Here is a 23438-nt window from a genome sequence, read left to right on the forward strand (position 1 = left end):
TGTTTTTTTTAAATCCTAATTTAAAATAATTGATAGAATAGGGCGATATTCAAAACTGAAAAGGCAATAGATGGCTCTTTTTCAATGGTACACGGTTAAAAATAAAAAAATCTAAAATGCTTATAAACCATACTAAAACCATATTCGATCTATTCACTCCTTACATGGCATATCCCTGCATTATTGTGTCAAAAGATAAACGGAGTTTAATCGTTGTAATGCTTAAAGCGATTAAATGCCCATACTGGCTTTCAAGCTTTTGTTTACTTTCCTCTTGGAATAAGAACATCAGAAAAAAAATCAAATGGAAATGAAACTAATCAATGGATACTTTTTATTTTGCTGATTCATCAAATAATTGCACATCACATTCAATTAAACAAAGATTAGTGCAAATAATCATTTCAGTAGGTACCCGGGTAAGTTCCTCCTGCAGTTTGGTTCGCGAATTCTGGTAGTTTTTTGGCCGACGAATTTTGTTTCGGTTGCACCCGCTCCTATTGCTGCTCCATCTTCCAGGATCAGATTCACTCCCGAGTATTATCAGGTTTCGTATGCCAGGTCCGGGTTCCTGGGCACTCCTGAGCATCCATGCGAACAATGATGAAATCCCCTGCGATATTCTATGATTAGTGAAAAACACAGAGAAAGACTAATATAATGTAACTTACCATAATGTCTCCTTCGTGTCTTCTCAGGAACATTCTTGATCAAAGCGTTTCTACTGCCAGCTTTTTCCATGTCCATAATCTCCGTGTGGCAGAAACCCTGCTTCGATAAACACCGACTTTTTGTTGTTGAGGACTAACTTCGATAATTCGAACTTTCCACTGATAAATTAAACTGAAACTCGCACTAGATCGCGGTTTTTTCATGTTTGCTTAAACCGTATTGCAGTATGTAATTGATGTCGGTTGTTGATCCGGAAAATATCACAAAGTGTCAAGTGTAGCGTGAAGCAACTCATATGCACGTGGAAAAATAATTCTCAAAAAAGCATTGGAATGATTAAAAAATAATTAGCATGTGCTTATTTTATATGATTTGTAAAATATAAAGATGATATAATTCAATATGTATTAAACAATAATCTAAATAAGGTTTTCGCTTTTCTCCGTGTAGTAAAAACGAAATCCTGAAGCAAAGAAAGCACCACGGAAGATGAACTAAACACAAAAAGTTATGTATTCACTTTACACTTGATTTCTAATCACTACTTTTTTGATCCAGTTTCCTAATTGCAAGTAATTTACGTTTTTCATTATTTTCCATACGTTTTGACAGTTCTCATACTACCATTCTTCCATGCGCTTGTGTTAAAAGTTTGAGAAATTTGAGAATCCAGAGTAGCGCGATCAGTGAGGGGAATATAAACATCAGTGTCGCCGCTCGGCGGCCGGTAAGAGAAACTGAATGTTCGAAAGGTTGTTGTCTGTAATTTTTGCCGCTGGCGCCAACTGTTAGCGTTTGAGAACAAAATAAACAGTCGTTACCCTATTTACAACAAAATCAAGCTAAACTGAAGCCATTAATACCCTTTTCAAATTGAAATATATTTTTTTTTTGGGAAAAAATATGTTTTGATTATGAAAATCATCAAAATGTGCATTGAGCCCTTTTCAATTCTTGTGCTGCATTGCGTCTCCTGACATGAGCCCGATTTTCATTGAGCCATGTTGACATCAGCCCGCATAGCAAAACAGTTTGTTGTTGAGCCCTTCTTTATTTTGGAATCTACTATTGGGTTCACTGGCCACTTTCGGCACCTGTTATCAAAAGATACCGTGCGATAACTGAGATTTACACTTGAAGCGAGACTGCTACACATCGATCAAGTGTATGGCGATGAAAGAAGATAATGATTAGGTATAGGAACGTTAGGTTCGTATCAACAGTGTGATGGGTTAGTTCCCAACGGGAAGATCTTTTAGAAACACATCGCGGCCAGATTTCTACAGGTATGTTGAGTGAATATTTTGTGGCTGATATATTGTTTTTAATTAAAATTCTTGCAGATAGCCGTTGTACTATGGCCATCCCTGTGATTTTCATTTGTAGATTTCGTAGTTTTCGGGAAACTGAAGTGATGCAGAATGAGATTGCTTTTGGATTCTTCTTCTTCTTTCTGGCGTTACGTCCCTACTGGGACAGAGCCTGCTTCTCAGCTTAGTGTTCTTATGAGCACTTCCACAGTTATTAACTGAGAGCTTACTATGCCAATGACCATTTTTGCATGCGTATGTCGTGTGGCAGGTACGAAGATACTCTATGCCCTGGGAAGTCGAGAAAATTTCCAACCCGAAAAGATCCTCGACCGGTGGGATTCGAACCCATGACCCTCAGCTTGGTCTTGCTGAATAGCTGCGCGTTTACCGCTACGGCTATCTGGGCCCCTGCTTTTGGATATGCAACGGATAAAGCAATGAAGGCTGCATGACAAGAGAGACTGAGGAGTGTTCTGCAATTATAGATAACAGAGCTGAATGAGGAAATATTCATTACAAACAAGGAAAGAAGAACAAAAAACTATTACAAGACAATATAGATATAATGCGCTAAATAATTTTGAAAAATGATTTCTAATTTGAAAAAAAAAAATTATTAAAAGAAAAAGGTGAGTAAAATCGGTAAGGGTTAAAAAAAAAGACAAATAGATGTAAATCAATAAAAAGTTTAAGTTTTATTTGAAAATGATTATCAGGGAGTATTTATATTGAGGCTGACATTTCATTTTACAACAATGATTCCTCGTCCAAATATTCAACTGGCCAGGCCTCTTCCGGGTCATCCATGTCGGCGTCGAAATTTTCTTCCTCTTTTTCGGATTGTTTCTTCCTACCGCGTTTCGGAACTGTTAAGCTTTTCAATAGCGTTTCATAATATTTTTTGTTGGAGATGTAGGGCATTAATTTCTTTAGATCATTTAGTTTTTCCTGACTCAACGGAATAGGGCAAGTTTCGATGGGAACTAATTCCGGAAGAGGCTTGTTTGTGTCCTCCAGAATCGTGAAGCTGCGGTAATCACTGTTTTGATCGGTTTTGCAGAAAACCTTGCCGCACTCCTTGCTCCGGTATTCGAAGATCATAATATCCTTGAAGCGCACCTGGTTGCCACCATCATCGAACTTCGGTCGCTTGTATCGTTTGTCGAGATTTTTTAGTGCAAAAAACTGCGGCTGCTCCATTTCAACAACTTCCAACGGAGTCCTTCTGCGAACTTGCGAAATAAATACCGCGTAATCCCTTGGCGTTTCGATATTCATTGTGGTTTTTTTCTTGGACCTCTCTATCGCAGCGTGTATGGAATCGACTTCCATATGCGAATGCCCTGACACCATAAAATTATGGCGGACAATCACTTCGTGGTTTTTTATGGAACATTCCTCAACGAAAAGCGAAATTGTCATGCAAATCACGATGTTGTGATTCTGTCCGCTACATCTGTCCGAATAAAGATTTATAGTTGTAACGTCACTGTTACGCTTCACAAGCGTTCTCAGATAGAACAAAAGACATGACCCGACTTCTTGCGAGCCACGCCTGGCTTTTGACTCGTCCCATAAGAAGCATCGACCTACATTTTCATTACAAAATGTTTCGTATACAGTTAGATTCAAAGTATATAGTTGGCGGCTATAAAATGCCTGACCGCACACCAAGTGAGGAGTTGGCAAGCATTTCTGCAAATCGAATGATGCAGTACACACCGAGTTTTCGTTTTTTGCCGCTTGAATATCTTGTTTTTTCCTATCGTACACCTGTTGAGCTTTGGCTTGGTGTGCCTCAAGGTCGGATCGAAGGGATTGCTTTTCGCTTTCTGAAGAACTTTGTTTGAGTGTCGACTTGTGGGCTTCGAAAGCTTATATTGAAAGTTTTGAATATAGCCCGGAATGTGTTGTAATGAACAGGTTTACACTTTTCATTTGAACACTTCTGTTTGTACAGATCATATACTTTCGTTATGTTCAAATCACTGGACAAATACAATTTGTCGGATTTGGCTCGACCGTAGTGGGAGGTATAAAATGGGAACGATTTGATATGATCTTCAATTTTCTTCCTGTCTTCATCACTAAGACGTTTATTCGACGAATTGGCCATTCGTTCATCATCAGCGCAAACGCCGGCACGTTTGCACTTTTTGGTGGCCAAAACTCGGATTTTTTTACATGTTACATCGAAGGTTGCGAGAAACATGGCTTTACAAACTTCAACATTTCCTCCGATGGCTGGTAGATGATACTTTCGTGAAAATGTGCGCCTAGAGTTGAATACCTGTTCATCGTAAATGAGAAAAATAAATATAATTAATAATATATCTTCGAGCTGCTTAATGTTTAATACCTATAGTAAATTAAAACTTAATTCAGTACTAAATTATTCAATTTCTTTAGAGTTTGTTTTCTCTGATAGATACGCGTATTTCGATCCCAACTGTAACTGAAGATGGGCTAACAGTTGAGGTTGAAATTTGGTGGTCAAAATACGCGTGTATTTCGTAGGATACAAACTCAAACGGAATTTAATAAATTATTACTAATTTCGATTTTTTAACTTTTGTTACAGGACTAGTAGCGGTCTAACATCAAAATCAAAATAAAAGTGATTTTAGTAACTAAAAAGTTCAACATAAAATATTTTCGCATCTCCACCAAACCGGATCGCGCACAACTTTGTATTTGACATGTTAAAATATATGTAACATTAATGGCTTGCCGTTTTAATTTGAAAAGCTTATCTAAATCACGCAAAAACACACCTAGAGATAGTGGAGGATCTTATCCTTATCTTCATTGCAGCCTTGTTCAATATCGTGTAAATCTATTCGTTTACCCAGTAATAACATGCTACATACATTACTACCAATGGCTTTTAGCGCGAGATCATAAGTTATATAGAAATTATCGTTTTTATGTATGTGGAAAAAATACTTTAGTGATATTTTGTCGCATATTTAGTGCCGTTTTAGTGATTAGTTCATAAATAGTGACTAAGTCATTAAAAAATGACTCGCTACCGGCCCTGTTGCTACGAACTCATGATAGGAAATTACTACTTACTCGATGATATTTGACCGGATTGATCGTCACGTGGTTAGACAGGAACTGATTCTGTCCGGATGGTGTCAGTTTCAAAAAGTTGAGTAAGAGTTTCTGTCGTATTTCGTTGTTCACTTTCGTGTGACATTTTCGCTTTGAACAAAAGCAAGCCGGCTTGACACTTCGAGCGGCAACCTCCTTTCCATTGGGTCGAATGTACGCTTCTCCTTTTGCCTTGAGCTTCTTATTATTCACATTATTATAACTTGCAGTACATCTCCTCTTTTTGTAATATTGCTGTCATTAAGTTCCTTGAATCCCAAATCTTTCCCCGGTGCGACGTTCTCACAATCCGAATCAGCAATCGGGTTATCTGGAGAATATTAACAATAAGTAAAACAAGTACAGTATTGGACAGTACGTTCGCAATTTTTTTTTTTTCATACAAAATGGGTTAAATATGAGTTATTTATGAACCGAATTTGAATAAAATTTGCACAGTTCGCTCAAAATAATTTGAATTTCAACATATACAGTTTTGTGTTTACAATAATAGTAGTGAAAGCCAATTTTCATACAAAATGCTCAACTTTAGCTTGCTGTAACTTTTTTTTCCCATGAGCAATCGGCATGAAATTTTACTTGTTTTAATTATGAATCGTGGTTTTACGGCCAACCAGCCGAGTGGAAGTTTAACAACTACCGAAAAGCTAAACATTACATATAATTTGCAATTGGATTAGATGGACAAATTGATGTGAAGATTTGCGAAAAAGTTACACGTCTTCTCAGTGAGAATCGAACTCACGACTCCCCGATCTCTAGTTGGGGCGCGTTAACCACTACGCCATGAGAGGACTCATGAACGCAGAAGTTAACCTGAATTCGATTTCAGCTCAATAATCACGTGGTCCTCTTTCGCAAAGTGCACCTCTTTCGGAAGAATTAGATGCCCATCCAAACACAACGCTTTCTATATATATCCAATGCCTAGCCCGAGAGCGCATTGTTTTTTAGATATAGGAATAGCACACTACACTAGCCAGCAACTGCGCTGGCTGAGGTTTCTATTGTGTGGGCTTCCAATGCGTCGCGACGTTCTCAAACGACCGGTTACGGAACATGAGTCCGTTGCTCGATAAATACTTGTTTTAATTATGAATCGTGGTTTTACGGCCAACCAGCCGAGTGGAAGTTTAACAACTACCGAAAAGCTAAACATTACATATAATTTGCAATTGGATTAGATGGACAAATTGATGTGAAGATTTGCGAAAAAGTTACACGTCTTCTCAGTGAGAATCGAACTCACGACTCCCCGATCTCTAGTTGGGGCGCGTTAACCACTACGCCATGAGAGGACTCATGAACGCAGAAGTTAACCTGAATTCGAAATTTTAGCAGAGAACTACATATACCCTCAATTTCGATATCACAAAATTTGAATTTCTTCACAGTAGGTTAAAAAGTTAAGTACCAGGTAAAATCTATGATTTTGAGCGATTTCACCTGATGCTTAACTTTTTAGCCAATATTTTGAAAAATTCCAAATTTTGTGATAAATAAATTAAAATTATTCGTAGTTTACTGCCAAACTTTCATGCCGATTTCTCGCAAGGAAACAAAGTTACAGCATGCCAAAGTTGAGCCTTTTTTTTATGAATATCGGCCTTACTACTATTATTCTGAACACAATTGTATTTATGAGTTACTTTTTGAACCACAAGTTCAAAAGCAATAAAGGTTTAAATAAAGTGAATCATGGTATCATTTTTTTATGATTTAGACAAGATGAACAAGTTTGCTGAAGACAGTTTTTGTGTAGGGCTGCCATAATTTTAAATAAATTGTTTTCAATTTTTCAACAGAAATAATTACTTTTGAATTAGAGATTGGAAAAATTGTTCAAAAATATATTTTGAAATTCAAGTTATGTCTGAGGCTATAGCCTACTAAAGATCGTGTTGTATAGAAAATAAAAAAGTTTCAAATGATTTGTCCAATACTGTATAATACTATAGAAGCTTACCTATTAAGTCTTCGGGTTCAGAATCGGCATTCATAGAGTCGATACGGTATGGTTCGAAATATTCCATTATGGAAAAATCATTCAGTAGTTCGATTTCTCCATCCTGGTAGTCGTCGTCGTCACTATTGCTGTCATTTTCATCGAGATCATTATTTCCGAAATGATCAGCACTGGCAGCTTCATGCTGCCTTCCGCCTTGCCGTGCTTCAGATGAGCTACCATCCAATGGCTTTTGCTGCAATTGATCTGAGAATCGACCCTTCGACTCAACGTCATCGACCAAAATGTTTTCGGAACGGGCATTCTCCGATTCATCTGGTAAAACGTGATTTTCTTCGGACAATCGACGTGGTGAATTTGGAGGCTTCTTGGGAGTAAATTTGTCTTTTTCATCATCATCAGTTCGCTTACTGGAAGTTAAATTCAGTGGCATTTGAAACACGCTTTTAGCTGAGCACTCCACGGAGTGGATCGGTTTCGCTATCAGGTTAAGCGGAGCGTCGTGATGATTATCGATCGAATTAATCGATAAATCCAGTGGAGATTCTTCTTCCTCGTCCAGAGCAAATAATGGCTGTCGTGGTAGTGGAGTCAACCTTGATGTAGATGAGAAAACGTTGCGGAATGAAACTGAAAGCGATTTATTCATTTCCGGAGGTGAAGCCGAGGAAATGTTGGCTCGGGAATCCAGTATCGACTGGTCATTCTGGATCAATGTTTCAGATAATTCATTGGTTGAAATGCCAGAAAAGCTTAGGTCGGCTGCTATTTCCTCATAACATGCCACAGTTGGTATAGCACGAACAGCAGCAGAACCTTCGCTATATTGACTGAAGGCAAGTTCTGCAGCTTCTGAAAACAGATATTAACAACAGTCTTGTTGAACTTTCACGATATTCCCATGGTAGTATCCTATACTTACGTAGCAAAACATCCATTTTCCGAATTTCTGATTTTCGAAAGCAGTGGAGAAAACTTGTTTAAAGTTGCACTTTTAGAAAACAATGCGATTGCAGCAAAATTTGTTTACTTCTGCGCTCGATTTTGCGATTATGACAGCTTTAAGCATCAAACTAGCTAATGAAATGAAAAGGGCTCAACACACTTTTACGAAATATAACTTTGCTGTTGACTTAAGCCCGTCAGGGCTCAAGTACATTTGAGTTTATTAAGTTCAACCTTTGACATAAGCCCTTCAATAATTATTGACTTTTCAATATTTATGAGGGGATTTTTGTACTTCAATGGAAAGAATATCGTATTTTATGTGCGTTTCTGAGAGAAAAAAAAAGTTTACATTTTGCTCTTAGGCCCTTTTCAAATGTTGCTCCAGAATTGGATAATATTTCCATCAGGGATGCCAGGTTGGAAGACATGTCTTCCATTGGAAGACATTTGAGTATTGTGGAAGACATTTGGAAGCCGGAAGATATTTGGAAGACTTTTCAGAATTTGTGAAGACATTTGGAAGACAATTTTAAATTATTAGCATTTTTAAAATTCCTAGATTTGGAAAAAGAACATACAGGTTGGAAATTACAGAAACTCTTCTAAAAGATTTTTGAACGTCTAAATCAAACTAAAGAGATCCCTCTGCGAATTCCGTTGAAAATTCTCCAAGGGCCCATTCACAAATTTCATAACGCTAAAGGGGGTGGGTGGGTGTCCTCGTGGTGTTACGGCTCATATAAAATTTGTAAAATGTTCATACAAAAAGCGTTACGAGGGGGTGGGTGGGTGTCGAAAATGACCATTTTTGGCGTTATGAAATTTGTGAATAAACCCCAAGGATTCCTTCAGATGTTGATCTAAGAACTCTGACAAGGATTGTTCTAGAGTTTCTTCTAGGAACTCTTGCAGAGATTTATCAAGACATTCTAATAATGTATTTAAGTATTATTCCATAGAAACATCAAAGCTTTTCAGGTTTTCCTACAAGCAGTTTTTGAAATCTGTTTCAGTGTTTCTCGTCTATTTATTTACGAATTCATAAAAAAATAGATTCTTAGGGGTCATGCACAAACTTTGTCACGCTCCAAAGGGGGGGGGGGGAGGTGTTTGTGACAAGTCTTACAAAAATTATGAAGGGTTCATACAAAATGTGTGACAAGGGGAGGGGGCAGGGGGTCAAAAAAGTTGAAATTTAGCGTGACATAATTTGTGTACCATCCCTTACATGTCTTTTTCCTGAGATTGCTACAATTTTTGCTTCTGAAATTATCCCAGGGATTTTTGGAATGTCTGTCAAGATTTTTTTCATTAAGATGTTCCTGCGAGGATTTTCTACAGAAATTCATTCGGAGAGTTTTTCAGAGAATTTATAATTTCTCCGAGATTTCATCCAAGGTTTCCTCTGCGTATTTCATCCAGCAATTCATTCGGGATATTTTCTTCAGAAATTGTTTCGGCGATTTTTTCAGACAAGTTTTCAAAAGATTTTCTCCAGGAAGTTCTTTGGAGATTTGGAATTCCTCCGAGGATTTTAAGGATTACTCCTGGGATATCCCTCTACATTTATTCCAGGAATATATTAATTTATTCTCCAGAAATTCTTCAGAGGATTTTTAATAGCAGTTCCTCCAGGGATTTACTTCAGGAATTCCTCCAGAACATTTTCCGGAGATTTCCATCAGATTTTTTTTTTCCGGGGATTTGCTACAGGAATTCCTTCGGGGATTTCCACCAGGAATTTCACCGGTGATTTTTCCTTAGAATTCATCCGGGAATTTTTTTGGAGCTCCTTCATGGTTCGTTCTGGATTTTTTTATATCTCCAGGATTTCTCCAGAGTTCCTCACGTACAGTCAAACCTCCCTGAGTTGATATCTGCAAGGACCACAGAGTCATGGAAATACCGAGCCATAGAACAGAAATGCTTTGGAAAGCTGTATGAGGGGGCCATCATAGTAACCATGTAATGATGAGTTTTTGTATGCTTTCATGTGTCGATATCGAATAATGGAACATCGACTCATGGGAGTTTCACTATGATTCCTAGGAAACACTCCACAGCTCCCTTAGGAGTTCTTCTGAAAAAATCACTACATTCCCTCCAGGAGTTTGTCCAGAGTTCCTCAGGAAATTTCTAAAAAAAATTCTCTGGGAATTTCACTAGACTGCCTCCAGGAGTTCATCCAGAGTTCCCCAAAAAAATTGTTTATGTCCTTCAAGAAATTATTTCGGATTTTCTCTGGCAATTTTTCTGGATTTCGTCCAGCAATTCATTGGAAAGTCCTCCGAATTTCTACAGGCAATTCTTCTAGATTTCTTCCAGAACTTCCTCCGGAGTTCCTTCAGCAATTCCTCGAAAGTTCCTTCGTAATTCCTGGAAGGTTCCTACGGCGTTCCTTCCCAATAGTGGAAATTGCTTCGAATATCCTCCTTAGTTTCTCCAGGAATTTCTCCGGTGTTCAAGCAATTTCTTTAAAGTTGCTTTGGGAACTCCTCCGGAATTCCTCCAAGAATTGCTTCATAGTTACTCCAGGATATTCTTTGGAGATTCTCTAGGATTTTGTCCAGAGTCTGCAGGAATTTCTTCAGATTTCCTCCGGAAATTCCTTCGGCGCTTCACCGGTAATTTTTCCGGAGTTCTTCCAGCAATTCTTGTGGATTTTATCCAAAATATCCTCCGTAGTTCCTCCAAAGCTCCAGGAGGAATTGCTGAAGGAACTCCTGAAGAATTGCTGGAGGACTCGAAAAAGAATTCATGGGAGAAATCCGAAAAAAAAATCCACGGTAAAATTTCTGGAAGAGTTGCCAGAAGAAAGCTCAGGAGAAATTTTCTGAAAAATCCCCGAAGGAATTTCTCAGTGAATTTCTGGATGAAATCCTGGAGGAAATCTGAATGTAATGAAATCTTTGGAGGTACTTCTAGAGTAAAACCCCGGAAGGACTTCCGGATAAAATCCACAGAGCAATTCCTGGACAAAATCCTCGAAAGATTTGCTGTTCTAAATCTCCTTAAGAATTCCTGGAGGAAATCCCGGAGGAGTTCTTGGGGGAAACAATTCTTGGAAAAAATCTCTGGAGAAATTTCTGGAGAAAATCCCCGGAGGAAACTGGAGCAAATTTCCAGAGACGTTTCTGAAGGAAATTCTCAGAGGAATTCCTTGGCGAAATCTCTGGATGAAATCCCCAGAAGAATTCCTGGAGAGAATCCCAGGAGGAGTTTCGGGAGGAAATCCTCGGAAGAAAAAAAAAAACCCTGGAGTAATAGCTTTTGAAAAGGAAACCCCGGAGGAATTCCTGGAGAAAATAATCGGAGAAATTCCCGCAGGAAATCTCCTAAAAAAAAAATCTCTAGGAAAATCTCCGAAATAATTTTTGGGGAAAATCCTCAGAGCAAATCCTTAATGAATTTCTAGAAGTAATCCCCAGAGAAAGTCCTAGACCGAATCCCCGCAGAAATTGCTATCCGATATCTTCTGAGAAATGCACCAGGATTTCCTCCACCAAAATCGTGGACGAAATCCACGGAGGAATTGTTATTGGAAATCACATGAAGAATTCCTGGAGAAAATCCCGGTGGAGTTATTGGGGAATCTCCGGGGGAATTCTTGGAAAAAATCCTCCGAGGAATTTCTAGACGACTCAATCGGGAATTGCTTTGGAGCTCCACCGGGAATACGATGAATTGATTCAGAGTTTCTCAAGGAATCCACCAGTATTTCCTTGGAAATCCTCCGGAGTTCCACTAGGAATCCTTCTAGAATTACTCTGAGTATTCCCCTAGATTTCCTCGGGAAATCCTTCAGAATTTTTCCAAGTATTTCTTTGAAATTCGTTCAGGAATTTCTTACGAGTTTCTCCTAGAATTCCGTCAGAGTTCCATCTGAAATCCCTACGGATTCCTTACTTTTCAAATATTCTTCCAGTAATTTCTTCGTAGTTTCTCCAGAAATGCTTCCGGGGTTCCTCCAGGAATTCCTCTGGAGTTTCTCTGAATATTCCTTCAGTCTTCCTCCGGGACTTACTCCAGAGTTCCTCCGGAAATCCTTCATAGTTTCTTAAGGAATTCCTCCACAATTTATCTGGGAATTTCTCCAGAAATTCTTCCAAAGTTCATCTGGAGCTCCACCGGGAATTTATTGGCAGTTCTTCCGGAAAAGCGAGGTTTTTTCAACAGTGTTGTACAAAATACAACAGCGCGACGATTGGAGTGTAAAAAAATAAATAAAAGGAGTTCTAGGGTGACTTGTTCAAAAACTGTCTACGAAATTTTTAATATCGCTAGAAGATTTCATAGAGGAGCACATGAACAAACATGAACAAATTCTTGAACGAAGAACAAAAAGTTTCTCGATGATTGGCTAGATATATCATAGAAAATTTCTGAAGGAACTCGTAAAGAAATATTCTGCTTAAAATTGTAATAATTGAATTGTTCATTCAATTTATCCTTTGTGCAATGCTTAGAGGAATACATCCATATTATCTTGGAAGAATCCTTCGCTATTCTTTTAAATACATTTCATGTAACATCACTGAAGAATTCCGTGAATAAATTATTGTTGATATATTTTCAGGGTTCATGTAGCAATCTGTGAAGGTATTCTTAGACGAGTTTCTGGTTGAACTCCTGATGAATTCTCAAGAATAATTATTCATAACCAAGGGAACCTCCGATTAAATTGAAATCTGGTTGAAAATAAAACCATGCATAGTAGACTGGCCCAGCTCAGTATGGGAGAAATATAAAGTTGTATAATTCCACGGGGCACCCCCCAGAATTATGCCTTAGGGTTAGAGGAAGGCTTCATGAAAATTTCAGCTCATTTGGTCGTTCCATGAGCTAGCGCATTTGAATTGAAGTTAATATGGGATTTCTAGCTCAAACATATGAAAAACAGTACATCATCTACTGTTTGATTCAGGATAATTGTTGATCGCGTTCAATTGAATCCAGAATGTCAAAAACACTACTTTATGGTATGAACAATATTGTAGAAGGTGGTATCATGATTAAAATTGATAAAGTTGGTGTTTTAACTATCTGAAGTAGATCTGCAATACAGCTCTGTATTTCTTCAACATAGCATGATAATTACCATTAGGCGCATCATAGCCACCTATGACGCTGGGCGAGCTGCTGCGCAAGGCGCATGGATAAATGTGACTGTACGGGAGTTCTTATCTAAGCCTAACTTTCAACAACCGAAAGGGTAATGAAGATGAGTTTACATCCAGATACAACCTTCTGCAATTATGTTCATTAGGGTGTCAACAAGTGTAATTGTCATTCTAACCCGTGACAAAGGGTCAATTTTCAATATATTTCAAACGAATATCCCATATAAACTTGGGATTGAATGCGCCAGCTGGTGGCGCAACCAAATGAGTTGAAATTTAGAGAGACCTCTTTTCTTACCCTAAGGCACATATCTAGGGGGTGCCCCGTTGAGTTTTACAACTTTTTTGTTTTAGGGCCAGTCTAATGCATAGGTCCACTATTGCATGATAAGCATGGTTTTAAAACAATATGCTAGAGGAATAAGCTGTGGAGGATTTCTTTGAAGAAATTCCTCAACGATAATGTCAAATATGATAGAGGAGAGCCTAATTTTCTGACTCACCAGGCTTAACTAAAAAATGAGCAAATGTCAAAACTGAAAAAAGAAGTTTTCTGCATTAAAATCAAGAAATAAATTAAACACACAGCTGTTTTAGTTTGAAAGTAAGACAGTTGTGTGTATTTATTTTTTTAGAATTGGGGATTTAGAAGCAGAGAATTGATTTTTTCAGTTTTGACATTTGCTCCATTATTACTTGGGCCTTAACCCGAAAATTTGGACTTTCAGGTTACCATGATAATTGAAAAGTTTTAAGTGGAAGACATTGGAAGACATTTTTCCAAGCAATTGGAAGACATTGGAAAAAATCACCTGGCATCCCTGATTTCCATATGCATTTTGATGAGTCTGGAAAGCGTGTGCAAGTTTCTTTGAGGAAAACAAAAACAAACTGTGTATGACGAGCGTATGCTAGTCTACGTGTGTTCAAATGTCACTGTTGGGATAGATTTTACGGAGTTCTTCTCAGCAAATCAATGGCCCAGAGTTGGGTGGTAATAAGCTCAAAGCTAAAAAAATATGTTTATTTAAGTTTAGCATAAGTCTAGTCATAACGTTCGTTTGTACTTACAATTTAGTGTCCGTACTATTTCTGTCTAATCTATCTCAAATTTTACGTTGCGTATAAAGTTTTTATTATAGCCTGTAAGATTAATTCGTAAGTATTCTAATGTAGTTCAATAAGCAACAAATTACCTTTATATAATTCAATTCAAAACTTCTCCAATCCAAAACTTATAATATTTCACCCGATATGTTTGCCTATCAAAACAATTGCCCCACCTTCAATTTTGCTCGTCATCGCTGTTGACTGATGGTGCCTCCCGGATCGCCCGTTGTACGTATTGTGGCGCATGAGTTACCGACAGTGGGCTGTGCGGAGAACATCCTCCCCCGCGTGTCGCCTTAGCTTCCGGTTGGGCGTCACCAGATCCTTCTACGTTCAGCACAGCCAATTTCGTACATGGCCTGTTCAAGATCCCCGCTGAGGTCTTCACTTCTGCTCGACGCGCCACTCCGTCCTTTCCTGGAATCGTGCCGATCACTCGTCCTCGCAACCATCGATTCCGGATATTCTCGTCCACCACTAGTACCAAATCCCCGATGGTGATTGGTCGTACATCCTGGAACCATTTCGTCCGTCGTATAATCGTCGGCAGATATTCCACCACCCAACGACGCCAGAAGTTGTCCAGAGTGTGCTTAACCAGGTTCCAACTACTCCTCAATGCCTTGACTTCGTCCGTGGGAAATTTCTCCGGTTCCCGTACGCCGTTCGAACTGAGCAACAGGAAATGGTTTGGCGTTAAGGATTCCTGGTCGGCTGTCTCCAACGGGATGAACGTCAGTGGCCTCGAGTTCACCATACTTTCCGCTTCCGCCAACACAGTTGCAAATGATTCGTCATCCAGTTTCCGCACGATCGGAATGGACCCAAGTGCAGATTTCACGGCACGCACCATTCTCTCCCAGCAACCCCCCATGTGAGGCGCTGCTGGAGGATTGAACTTCCACTGAGTCTGGGCATTAGTAAAGGTACTGCCCAACTCAGTGTGAATTCTGCTGGTTTCCTGCTGTAGTTCTCGACTAGCTCCCACAAAGTTTGTCCCGTTGTCGGAATATATTTCCTGAGGGGATCCACGCCGCGCGATGAACCGTCGAATCGCCTTCTTGCAAGCATCGGTGGTCAAACTGGCAACCACCTCCAGATGAACGGCTCTTATGGTAAGGCAAGTGAATAGGCAAACCCACCGCTTAACCGAGCTTCGTCCGAGCTTCACTGAATACGGACCAAAGATGTCTATGCCCACGTAGGTGAACGGGCGCACAAACGGTTCCAATCGCACCGCTGGAAGGGGTCCCATTTTAGGAGCAACTGGGGTTGCTTTGTACACACGGCACCACATGCAGCGTTTTCTGATCTGACGCACCTCCACTCGCAGGCGTGGAATGTGGAATTTCTGTCGCACCTCGTTGACTACGGTCTCGTCGTTGGCATGACCGTATTTACGATGATAGAAGTCCAGCAGCAACTCCGTAATACGATGCTTCCTTGGCAGGATAATCGGAAACTTCGTATCGTAGGCTAATACTTGCGCATTTGCTGCTCTACTCTCTACTCGAAGTACACCATGATCATCGACGAATGGTGAAAGTTTCACAAGCTCGCTTGATGTAGGTAGTCGCTTCCTTAACGAATTCTTTTCATCCTGTTCACGCTTCAAATTTGCCACTTCTTCAGGAAACGCTTCTGATTGTGCCATCCTCCACAAGAAGTTTTCCGCTATCTGTAGTTCCTTGCTGGTCACACCAATCGTACCAGCTGACATTGAGCTTCGCAGATTGTTAATGAAGTGGTAAACGTATGCCGTGCTATTCCGCAACCGTTCAAATTTCGAAAACCTTTCCGTGTCGACAACCGGTTGCACGACTAGATGACTGCAAACTACCGCAGCTCGAAGTTCTCCGTCGCTCTCATCCTCAAGTTCTTCTTCTTCGGGTTTCATTGACCATCCTTCCTCGCGTTCATACAGAAAATCTGGGCCCCGAAACCATCGGCTATCCACGTTGCAAGAAGGACCTTTTCCCCATTTCGTTGCTTCATCTGCTACATTGATCCTAGTCGAAATCCATTTCCATTCATCGATGTTCGAAAGACTCAATATTTCGTCGACTCGGAATGCCACAAACTGGCGATACCGGCGACTATCCGACTTGATCCACGAGCAAACCGTCGACGAGTCACTCCAGAAACATGTTTTCGTCACCTTCAGCCTATGGTTGTCTTCAATCGTTCTCCGTAGGCGCGCTCCAAGTAACGCAGCCATTAACTCTAACCGTGGAATCGAAAGTCCTCGGAGTGGTGCAACCTTCGTTTTCGATGAAACAAGCGCAACCCTGATCTGTCCTCGATCCACGATGCGGAAATATGCGACCGCTGCGTAAGCCTGGGCGCTTGCGTCCACGAACACATTCAGCTCGAGATTGTTGTAGCTGCTCGGTTCGTATCCTGAAAAGTAGCACCGAGGAATACGCAAACCAGTCATGCTTTTTAGAACAGTCAACCATTCCATCCAGCGTGTAGCGATCTCTCCTGGAATGTTGCTATCCCAGTCCGTCTCCATTCGCCAGACTTCTTGGATTAAGATTTTCCCATGGATGACAAAGGACGCTACCAAACCCAGAGGATCGTAGAGGCTCATAACCAGACGCAGCATTTCTCTTTTCGTTGGTATTGCATCGCCGTCCAGCAGGATTCGCACCTTCTCGCAAAACTGCAACGAAAATACAAATTCGTCCTTCTGTTGTATCCACGCCATTCCCAACACTCGCTCGCATCCAACGTCCTTATCCTGTAGCATAGCTTTCGACGGCTTCACATTCGCTTCATCCAGTTTCTCCAATACGCTCCTGTCGCTAGACATCCAATTGCGAATATGGAATCCGGCTCGCTTGTGGACTTCGATCACTTCCTTTGCAACCTCGAATGCTTCCTCAGCCGTATCGAAGCTGTCCACGTAGTCATCCACGTAATGTCGCTTTTTCACTGCCTCTGCTCCTCGGGGCAGTTCTGCTTCTTGTTCGGTCGCGTTCAGGTTTTTCACGTACTGTGAATGGGCTGGAGAGCAGGCAGCTCCAAATATCGCCACATCAGACACCATGGTAGTCATCGGAAGTTCTGGGGAATCTCGGTATGGGAACAGTAAGGCACTGCGGTCCTGCTCTCGAACTAGCATCTGTAGAAACATTTCTTTGACATCTGCTGACACTGCCACTTCGCGTTCCCGATATGCGAACAGGACAGATAATAACGACGTCAGAAGATCCGGGCCCTTAAGCAACAAGGAGATTAAAGATACCCCGTCGACCTTCGCCGCTGCGTCCCAGATAACTCGAACTTTCCCTGGCTTCTTCTCATTGACGACGACTCCAATCGGCATATACCAAGTACGCCGCAGATCAAATCCTTCGATTTCTTCCACCGTCGCTTCATGTATGTACCCCTTGGCTGTGAAGTCTGCTATTTGCTGTCGCACACTGTTATACAGCTCGGGGTTTCGGGATAAACGCTTCTCGAGACACTTGAAGCGTCGTTCCGCCATCGGCTTACTCTCCGGAAACTCGATATAGTCATGCTTCCAAAGTAATCCTATCTCGAACTTCCCAGTACTGGTACGGCGCGTAGTTTCATCCAGTATTTTGTAGGCTCGTTCTTCCTCGACTCCTTTCACCTCGGGCACGACAGCAACTCCCAAACTCTCGACTTCGAAAAAGCGCCGAACGTAGTCGTGAAGGTCAACGGTACTCGGCTCTGCGTACATGTGGAGCTGCGTTTGCATCGTGACCGCCTGTGACCTCCGTAGACTACCGCATACCGCCCATCCGATCCTCGTTTTTGTTGCAATCGGCTCGTTCAATCGCCCTTCCCGCAGCTTCAATGTAGCAAGCAGATGACAATTGCTCTGCCCTATCAGGATTCCTGGTACTGCGGACCTGAAGCTTTTCACCGGTAGTTTGTCGAGATGTGCGAATCGTGTTGCCAGCTCTGCGTAGTCCGTGGTCTGTTGCGGTAAACCGAGGTTATCGACAGTGTACACTTCCGAAAGCCTGTAGCGCTTGCTTCCACCGGTCTCGGATATCTCCATCGTTACGACTTCTGCTCCGGTGATAGTTTTGTTAACGCCTCCAGTCCATTCGATTCGTAGCGTTTCCACCTTTCCTTGGACACCAAGAGCTTCTGCGATCGACCGCTCTACGAGTGTTACCGACGATCCATCGTCCAGGAACGCGTAGGTGTCGAACTGTCCATTTTTTCCGAACAGGGTAACCGGAAGGATGCGGAAGAGCGTTGATGACGATATCTGTCGATGAACGGTTACAACCGCGCTATTAGTTTTCGCTGTTTCTGGTGGATCAAAGTGGAGCAAGCGGTGATGTCGTTTGGGGCAGCTGTTGATCCCACAAATTTCCCCTTTGCACGGCCAGTTCGCATGCGAGGTGAGACAACGACCACAAAGTTTGTTCACTTTCACCGCCTTCCATTTACCATCCAAATCCAACGCTTTGAACGATGCACAGTTTTCGATTTGGTGGTTGTCGACGTTGCAAATCGCACACTTCTTGCTACCGATCGTGCCGGCTGCTCCATCTTTCTGCTTTCCTCTGGTTCTTTCGGTAGCGGTTCTCGGCTCTTCTTCTCGACTCGTTTTCGGTGGATCCGCTGAAACGTGCGTGTTGACAAACGATCTATCCTTCGGGCGAATTCGTTCGTCTTTAACTTTCTGCGAAACGGCTGTCAGCTGTGTTACGCCGCTTGCCGCTGAAGATATTTTCGCCATGTATGCACTAAACACGTTCAAATCCACCTCTGGAACCTGTTCTTGGTGAAGCGCCCAGTTGAATTTCACTGTTGCTGGTAGTTTGTCCACCAGCTCTTGGAGCAGAATTGGGTTGGCAAGATGCCTCTCCAACCCGACTGCTTTTAGGTGACCACACAGATTCTGAACCGCCAGTCCAAAGCTGACCAGTGTCTCCAACCGGTCCGGTTTCGGAGGGGGAGTTGCCCGAACCTTGGCGATCATGTTATTCACGATTTGTTCCGGCCGCCCGTACAGTTGTTGCAGAGTGGACATGACCTGAGGAACCGTCGACGGGTGGAGTAAAAAGCTGCTTACTGACTCCTTCGCACTTCCTTTCAAACTTCGCTGCAAACGTAGAAGATTTTCAGCATTGGAGTATCCGCAAGCTTCCGTCGAATGCTGATAACTGCTGATGAAAAGTGGCCAATCGATCGGATCGCCAGAGAAGACTGGCAGCTCTTTGGTAACCACCTGCCTAGCAGCTATTTGGTGAGCGGATGGTCCTACATGGCCTATTGCGAAAGGTGGAACTAGAGGAATCCCCCCACCAGACATCACGGGCAGACAATAGACCATTTCCGTCAGACCTTACCCCCTATTTTTATATTTTTCTTCGAAAGACGATTATTTTTAATGATTATTGACGCTTTCAGATCTAATTTATATGCACTCCTGATTTTATTGTAAATTTTTGAAAATTCGAGAATTTACCACATTTTGAGTAGTGCGGCACAGTTGTTTCAACCCTGTGGGTAAACAAAGTGGAGATTTTCCCACAACTTTCAAAACCCCTGCGCTGAGTGTTTGTAGATATGACGAAATGTCAATGTCAAATCAAGCACACGAGACGACACGACAAAATGGAGAAATCTGAGAGAAATCTGAGGTCCGATGGGCAAGCTTCGTTGTAAATGAAGCCCATCCTTTACTATTGTACTTATAACAAAAACTTTTACCGGAAGACGACTGCTAATAGACCGTTTTAAGCTTAGCAAGTGATGGAATTCTGCTTGGAAGCATTTCTGCAACGCTGCGGAACGTTTTCTACAAGAGGGGCATATTGGCCGGTTTGTTTTGAAACGTCAAGAATTGGACCGTTTGCAGATTTTTCGGGGAGACCTACGAGAGTGGTAAAATGGGGAAGTATGTATAATCCATTGGTCATATGGTTCCGGAACAGCTTGACGACATAAGCAGCAGATATCAAACGGTAGGGTAAACAGGTATAGGCCCCCCTAAGGAAAAACTGCTCTATCGCAGTGGCAAATCCATTACTTATACAGTTTTTGGTGTCAAAGTGTTATTTACTTAGTTAATCATGCTTTGCATGCAACTTTCTCTTGCCAGGTAGCTTCTAAAGCGAGTACAAGACGTTATCTGCAAACGGTCCAATTCTTGACGTTTCAAAACAAACCGGCCAATATGCCCCTCTTGTAGAAAACGTTCCGCAGCGTTGCAGAAATGCTTCCAAGCAGAATTCCATCACTTGCTAAGCTTAAAACGGTCTATTAGCAGTCGTCTTCCGGTAAAAGTTTTTGTTATAAGTACAATAGTAAAGGATGGGCTTCATTTACAACAAAGCTTGCCCATCGGACCTCAGATTTCTCTCAGATTTCTCCATTTTGTCGGGTCGTCTCGTGTGCTTGATTTGACATTGACATTTCGTCATATCTACAAACACTCAGCGCAGGGGTTTTGAAAGTTGTGGGAAAATCTCCACTTTGTTTACCCACAGGGTTGAAACAACTGTGCCGCACTACTCAAAATGTGGTAAATTCTCGAATTTTCAAAAATTTACAATAAAATCAGGAGTGCATATAAATTAGATCTGAAAGCGTCAATAATCATTAAAAATAATCGTCTTTCGAAGAAAAATATAAAAATAGGGGGTAAGGTCTGACGGAAAGGGTCTATTGTAAGCCGAATTTGAAAGATGAGGAGGCGGAGGAGGAAGAGGATTTAAGCAATCTTCACTAGCAGCTTGGTCTAGCCATGCCGCCGGAGGAGGAGGTAAATGAGGAGAACAGTCGCCCTCCGATGCCCAGTGCTGGTTCCGATTCACGAACTGCTGTACCACATCGTGTAAATCCCAGTATTCTTGCTCGGCTGTATTTCGCTCGCGGATGGCTTCTCGCTCACGTTGAAGGCATGCTTCCATCTCCTTCTGCAACTGTTGCTCCGTTGTACGCAACCCCTGAATTTCGTTCTCTAACTCTGCCCGTTGAAGTTCAAGAGTGTCGCATTCGTGTTTGTGTCGGTTCAGCTGCTCCCGCAAATCCGCCTCCAAATTACGCATCTGTTCTGCTGCCTCAACGACCTCCATCTGTAAGGTTCGTATCTGCGATTCCTTAGATGTTATACCGTCCTCGCGTTCTTTAAGCAGAACTTGCAACTTTTCTCTCGATGTGCTGATTTGTTGCAACTCTCCATTTAGAGATGTGATCTGGTTCCTCAGGGAAGCATTTTCACATTGTAGTTGCCTGAGCTGATTCTGCAGACCAGTTTCCGAATTGTGGATTACTCTCAGCTCCTCGGCGTGATGTATCTGCAGACTTTTGAGTTGACTCTGCAGATCCTGCTCTCGTTTCCTTCCCGTACCGATATCGAACTGGAGTTTCCGCACCAACTCATGCATGTTCCGCTGTTCCACTTCCATTTGCTGTTGTTGCTGGATAACCTTAGCATTTTGCTGTCGTAGTTCGCCGGTTTCGACACTCCACCGCTGGTATTTACTTGGATTCACACGTTTTACCTTCGAAAACACACCGGCCGGCACTACTTCATCGAGCTTCAGTAGATCTGAATACGGTTTAACATCGACGGTAGGCAAACCTGGCTGGTTTCGTACGCCCGCGTCATCCATTTTACCGATTCCTTCAATCGGTTCCTCTGACGCGTCGGCAATAGGCAAGCTTCCCAAAGCTTCTGGGATAGATTTTACCTCTGATCCCGTATCTTTCAAGTCGTCGTCAACGGCCGTAGGAAACACGGCATCAACAATCTTCAGTGGCGTTGAAGAGGGATGTACTCCCTGCGGATTTCCCAGACTTGTATCCTCCGCATCCACGGGCGTCGAACTCGGCCCGACAGCTTCACTCGCCGTCTGCTTCACCCAATCTTCCGTCCGTTGCGTACTCCTCTGGCTGCTCCGCATACTGCGTACACTTCTCCCCTCTCCTTCGTCCTGTCGATTCAGCAGCTCGTGTTTTCGAGCGATGAACTGCTTTTCACGCTCCAATCTTTCCTGAAGCTCCCGTTCATTCAGGGCCCGTTCCCTCTCGATCCTCTCTCGACTTAATTCTTCCATCACTTTCTTCTCCTCGTCGAGACGCTGCAGTTCTCGAGCCATTCTAGCCGCCCGAGCACTAGATGAGCTAGAAATTACACTGATTTGGCTCCTTGCCGACCCCAACGCGACCGAAATCTCGCTTCGCATACAAGCAGTACAAACGAAGCTAGTGGAACGTACTGTAACAGTGTTAACGTTCGCACAAGAGAAGTGATACCAGCTGTTACACTTCTGGCATTCCACCATATACTTCTCTGCGTTATTGGGCCGGTCACAACCAGCACATTCCCGAGACTCACCCCTGCCGCTATCAACGATTGAAGGGATGAAAGAATCTTCCGATGATCGATCTGACATCCGATCGCCGTCGTCGCCCGAGATGGGGGGATTCGCATTCGCCTGCTGAGCCCTTGTCTGCGAGCGGGTTTGGCGAACATTTGCTTGCGAACTCATCCTACTCCGGATAAATTCTTTGAGAAATGTTGGGATAGATTTTACGGAGTTCTTCTCAGCAAATCAATGGCCCAGAGTTGGGTGGTAATAAGCTCAAAGCTAAAAAAATATGTTTATTTAAGTTTAGCATAAGTCTAGTCATAACGTTCGTTTGTACTTACAATTTAGTGTCCGTACTATTTCTGTCTAATCTATCTCAAATTTTACGTTGCGTATAAAGTTTTTATTATAGCCTGTAAGATTAATTCGTAAGTATTCTAATGTAGTTCAATAAGCAACAAATTACCTTTATATAATTCAATTCAAAACTTCTCCAATCCAAAACTTATAATATTTCACCCGATATGTTTGCCTATCAAAACAATTGCCCCACCTTCAATTTTGCTCGTCATCGCTGTTGACTGATGGCGCCTCCCGGATCGCCGGTTGTACGTATTGTGGCGCATGAGTTACCGACAGTGGGCTGTGCGGAGAACAGTCACTAAGCTCTATAGCTGCTACAAAATCAGTAGAATATTCTTCAACGTTATGAAATTTATGAATCTATAGTAAATTCACAGACAAATATACGCAACAATTAGAACAAATCTCTTTAAAATCCATTGTACGGTTCACATTACATCAACTGGTGCCCATATTTCACCCAATAATGTTTTAACCTGCAGAAGGCGCTAGTGTGAAACGTCAAACACTCAGGCAA

General features: G+C 41.9%; 1 protein-coding gene and 1 long non-coding RNA gene across 2 annotated transcripts; both read right to left on the minus strand.

Moving 5' to 3' along the window:
- Positions 1–305: 305 nt before the first annotated feature.
- LOC110675402 lies at positions 306–1101 on the minus strand. Its single transcript, XR_002499449.1, has 2 exons — positions 672–1101; positions 306–613 (listed from the first exon to the last, which is right to left on the minus strand). It is a non-coding gene; the product is annotated as an uncharacterized LOC110675402 (long non-coding RNA).
- Positions 1102–3633: 2532 nt separating this feature from the next.
- Positions 3634–8342, minus strand: LOC110676187. The gene is made up of 4 exons (XM_021843069.1): positions 7991–8342; positions 7069–7920; positions 5061–5412; positions 3634–4275 (listed from the first exon to the last, which is right to left on the minus strand). Exons 1-3 carry the CDS (start codon positions 8004–8006, stop codon positions 5291–5293), a joined length of 990 nt encoding a protein of 329 aa, XP_021698761.1. The 5' UTR covers positions 8007–8342; the 3' UTR covers positions 3634–4275; positions 5061–5290.
- Between the last annotated feature and the right edge of the window lie 15096 nt (positions 8343–23438).

This window comes from Aedes aegypti, chromosome 2, assembly GCF_002204515.2.
Source record: "Aedes aegypti strain LVP_AGWG chromosome 2, AaegL5.0 Primary Assembly, whole genome shotgun sequence".
Taxonomy (NCBI): Eukaryota; Metazoa; Arthropoda; class Insecta; order Diptera; family Culicidae; genus Aedes; species Aedes aegypti.

Excerpts from the sequence above, each read along its gene's own strand:
- LOC110676187 (XM_021843069.1), bottom strand. Across the intron at positions 5,413-7,068 it reads TGAACCCGAAGACTTAATAG|ATAACCCGATTGCTGATTCG; the intron begins GTAAGCTTCTAT and ends AATATTCTCCAG.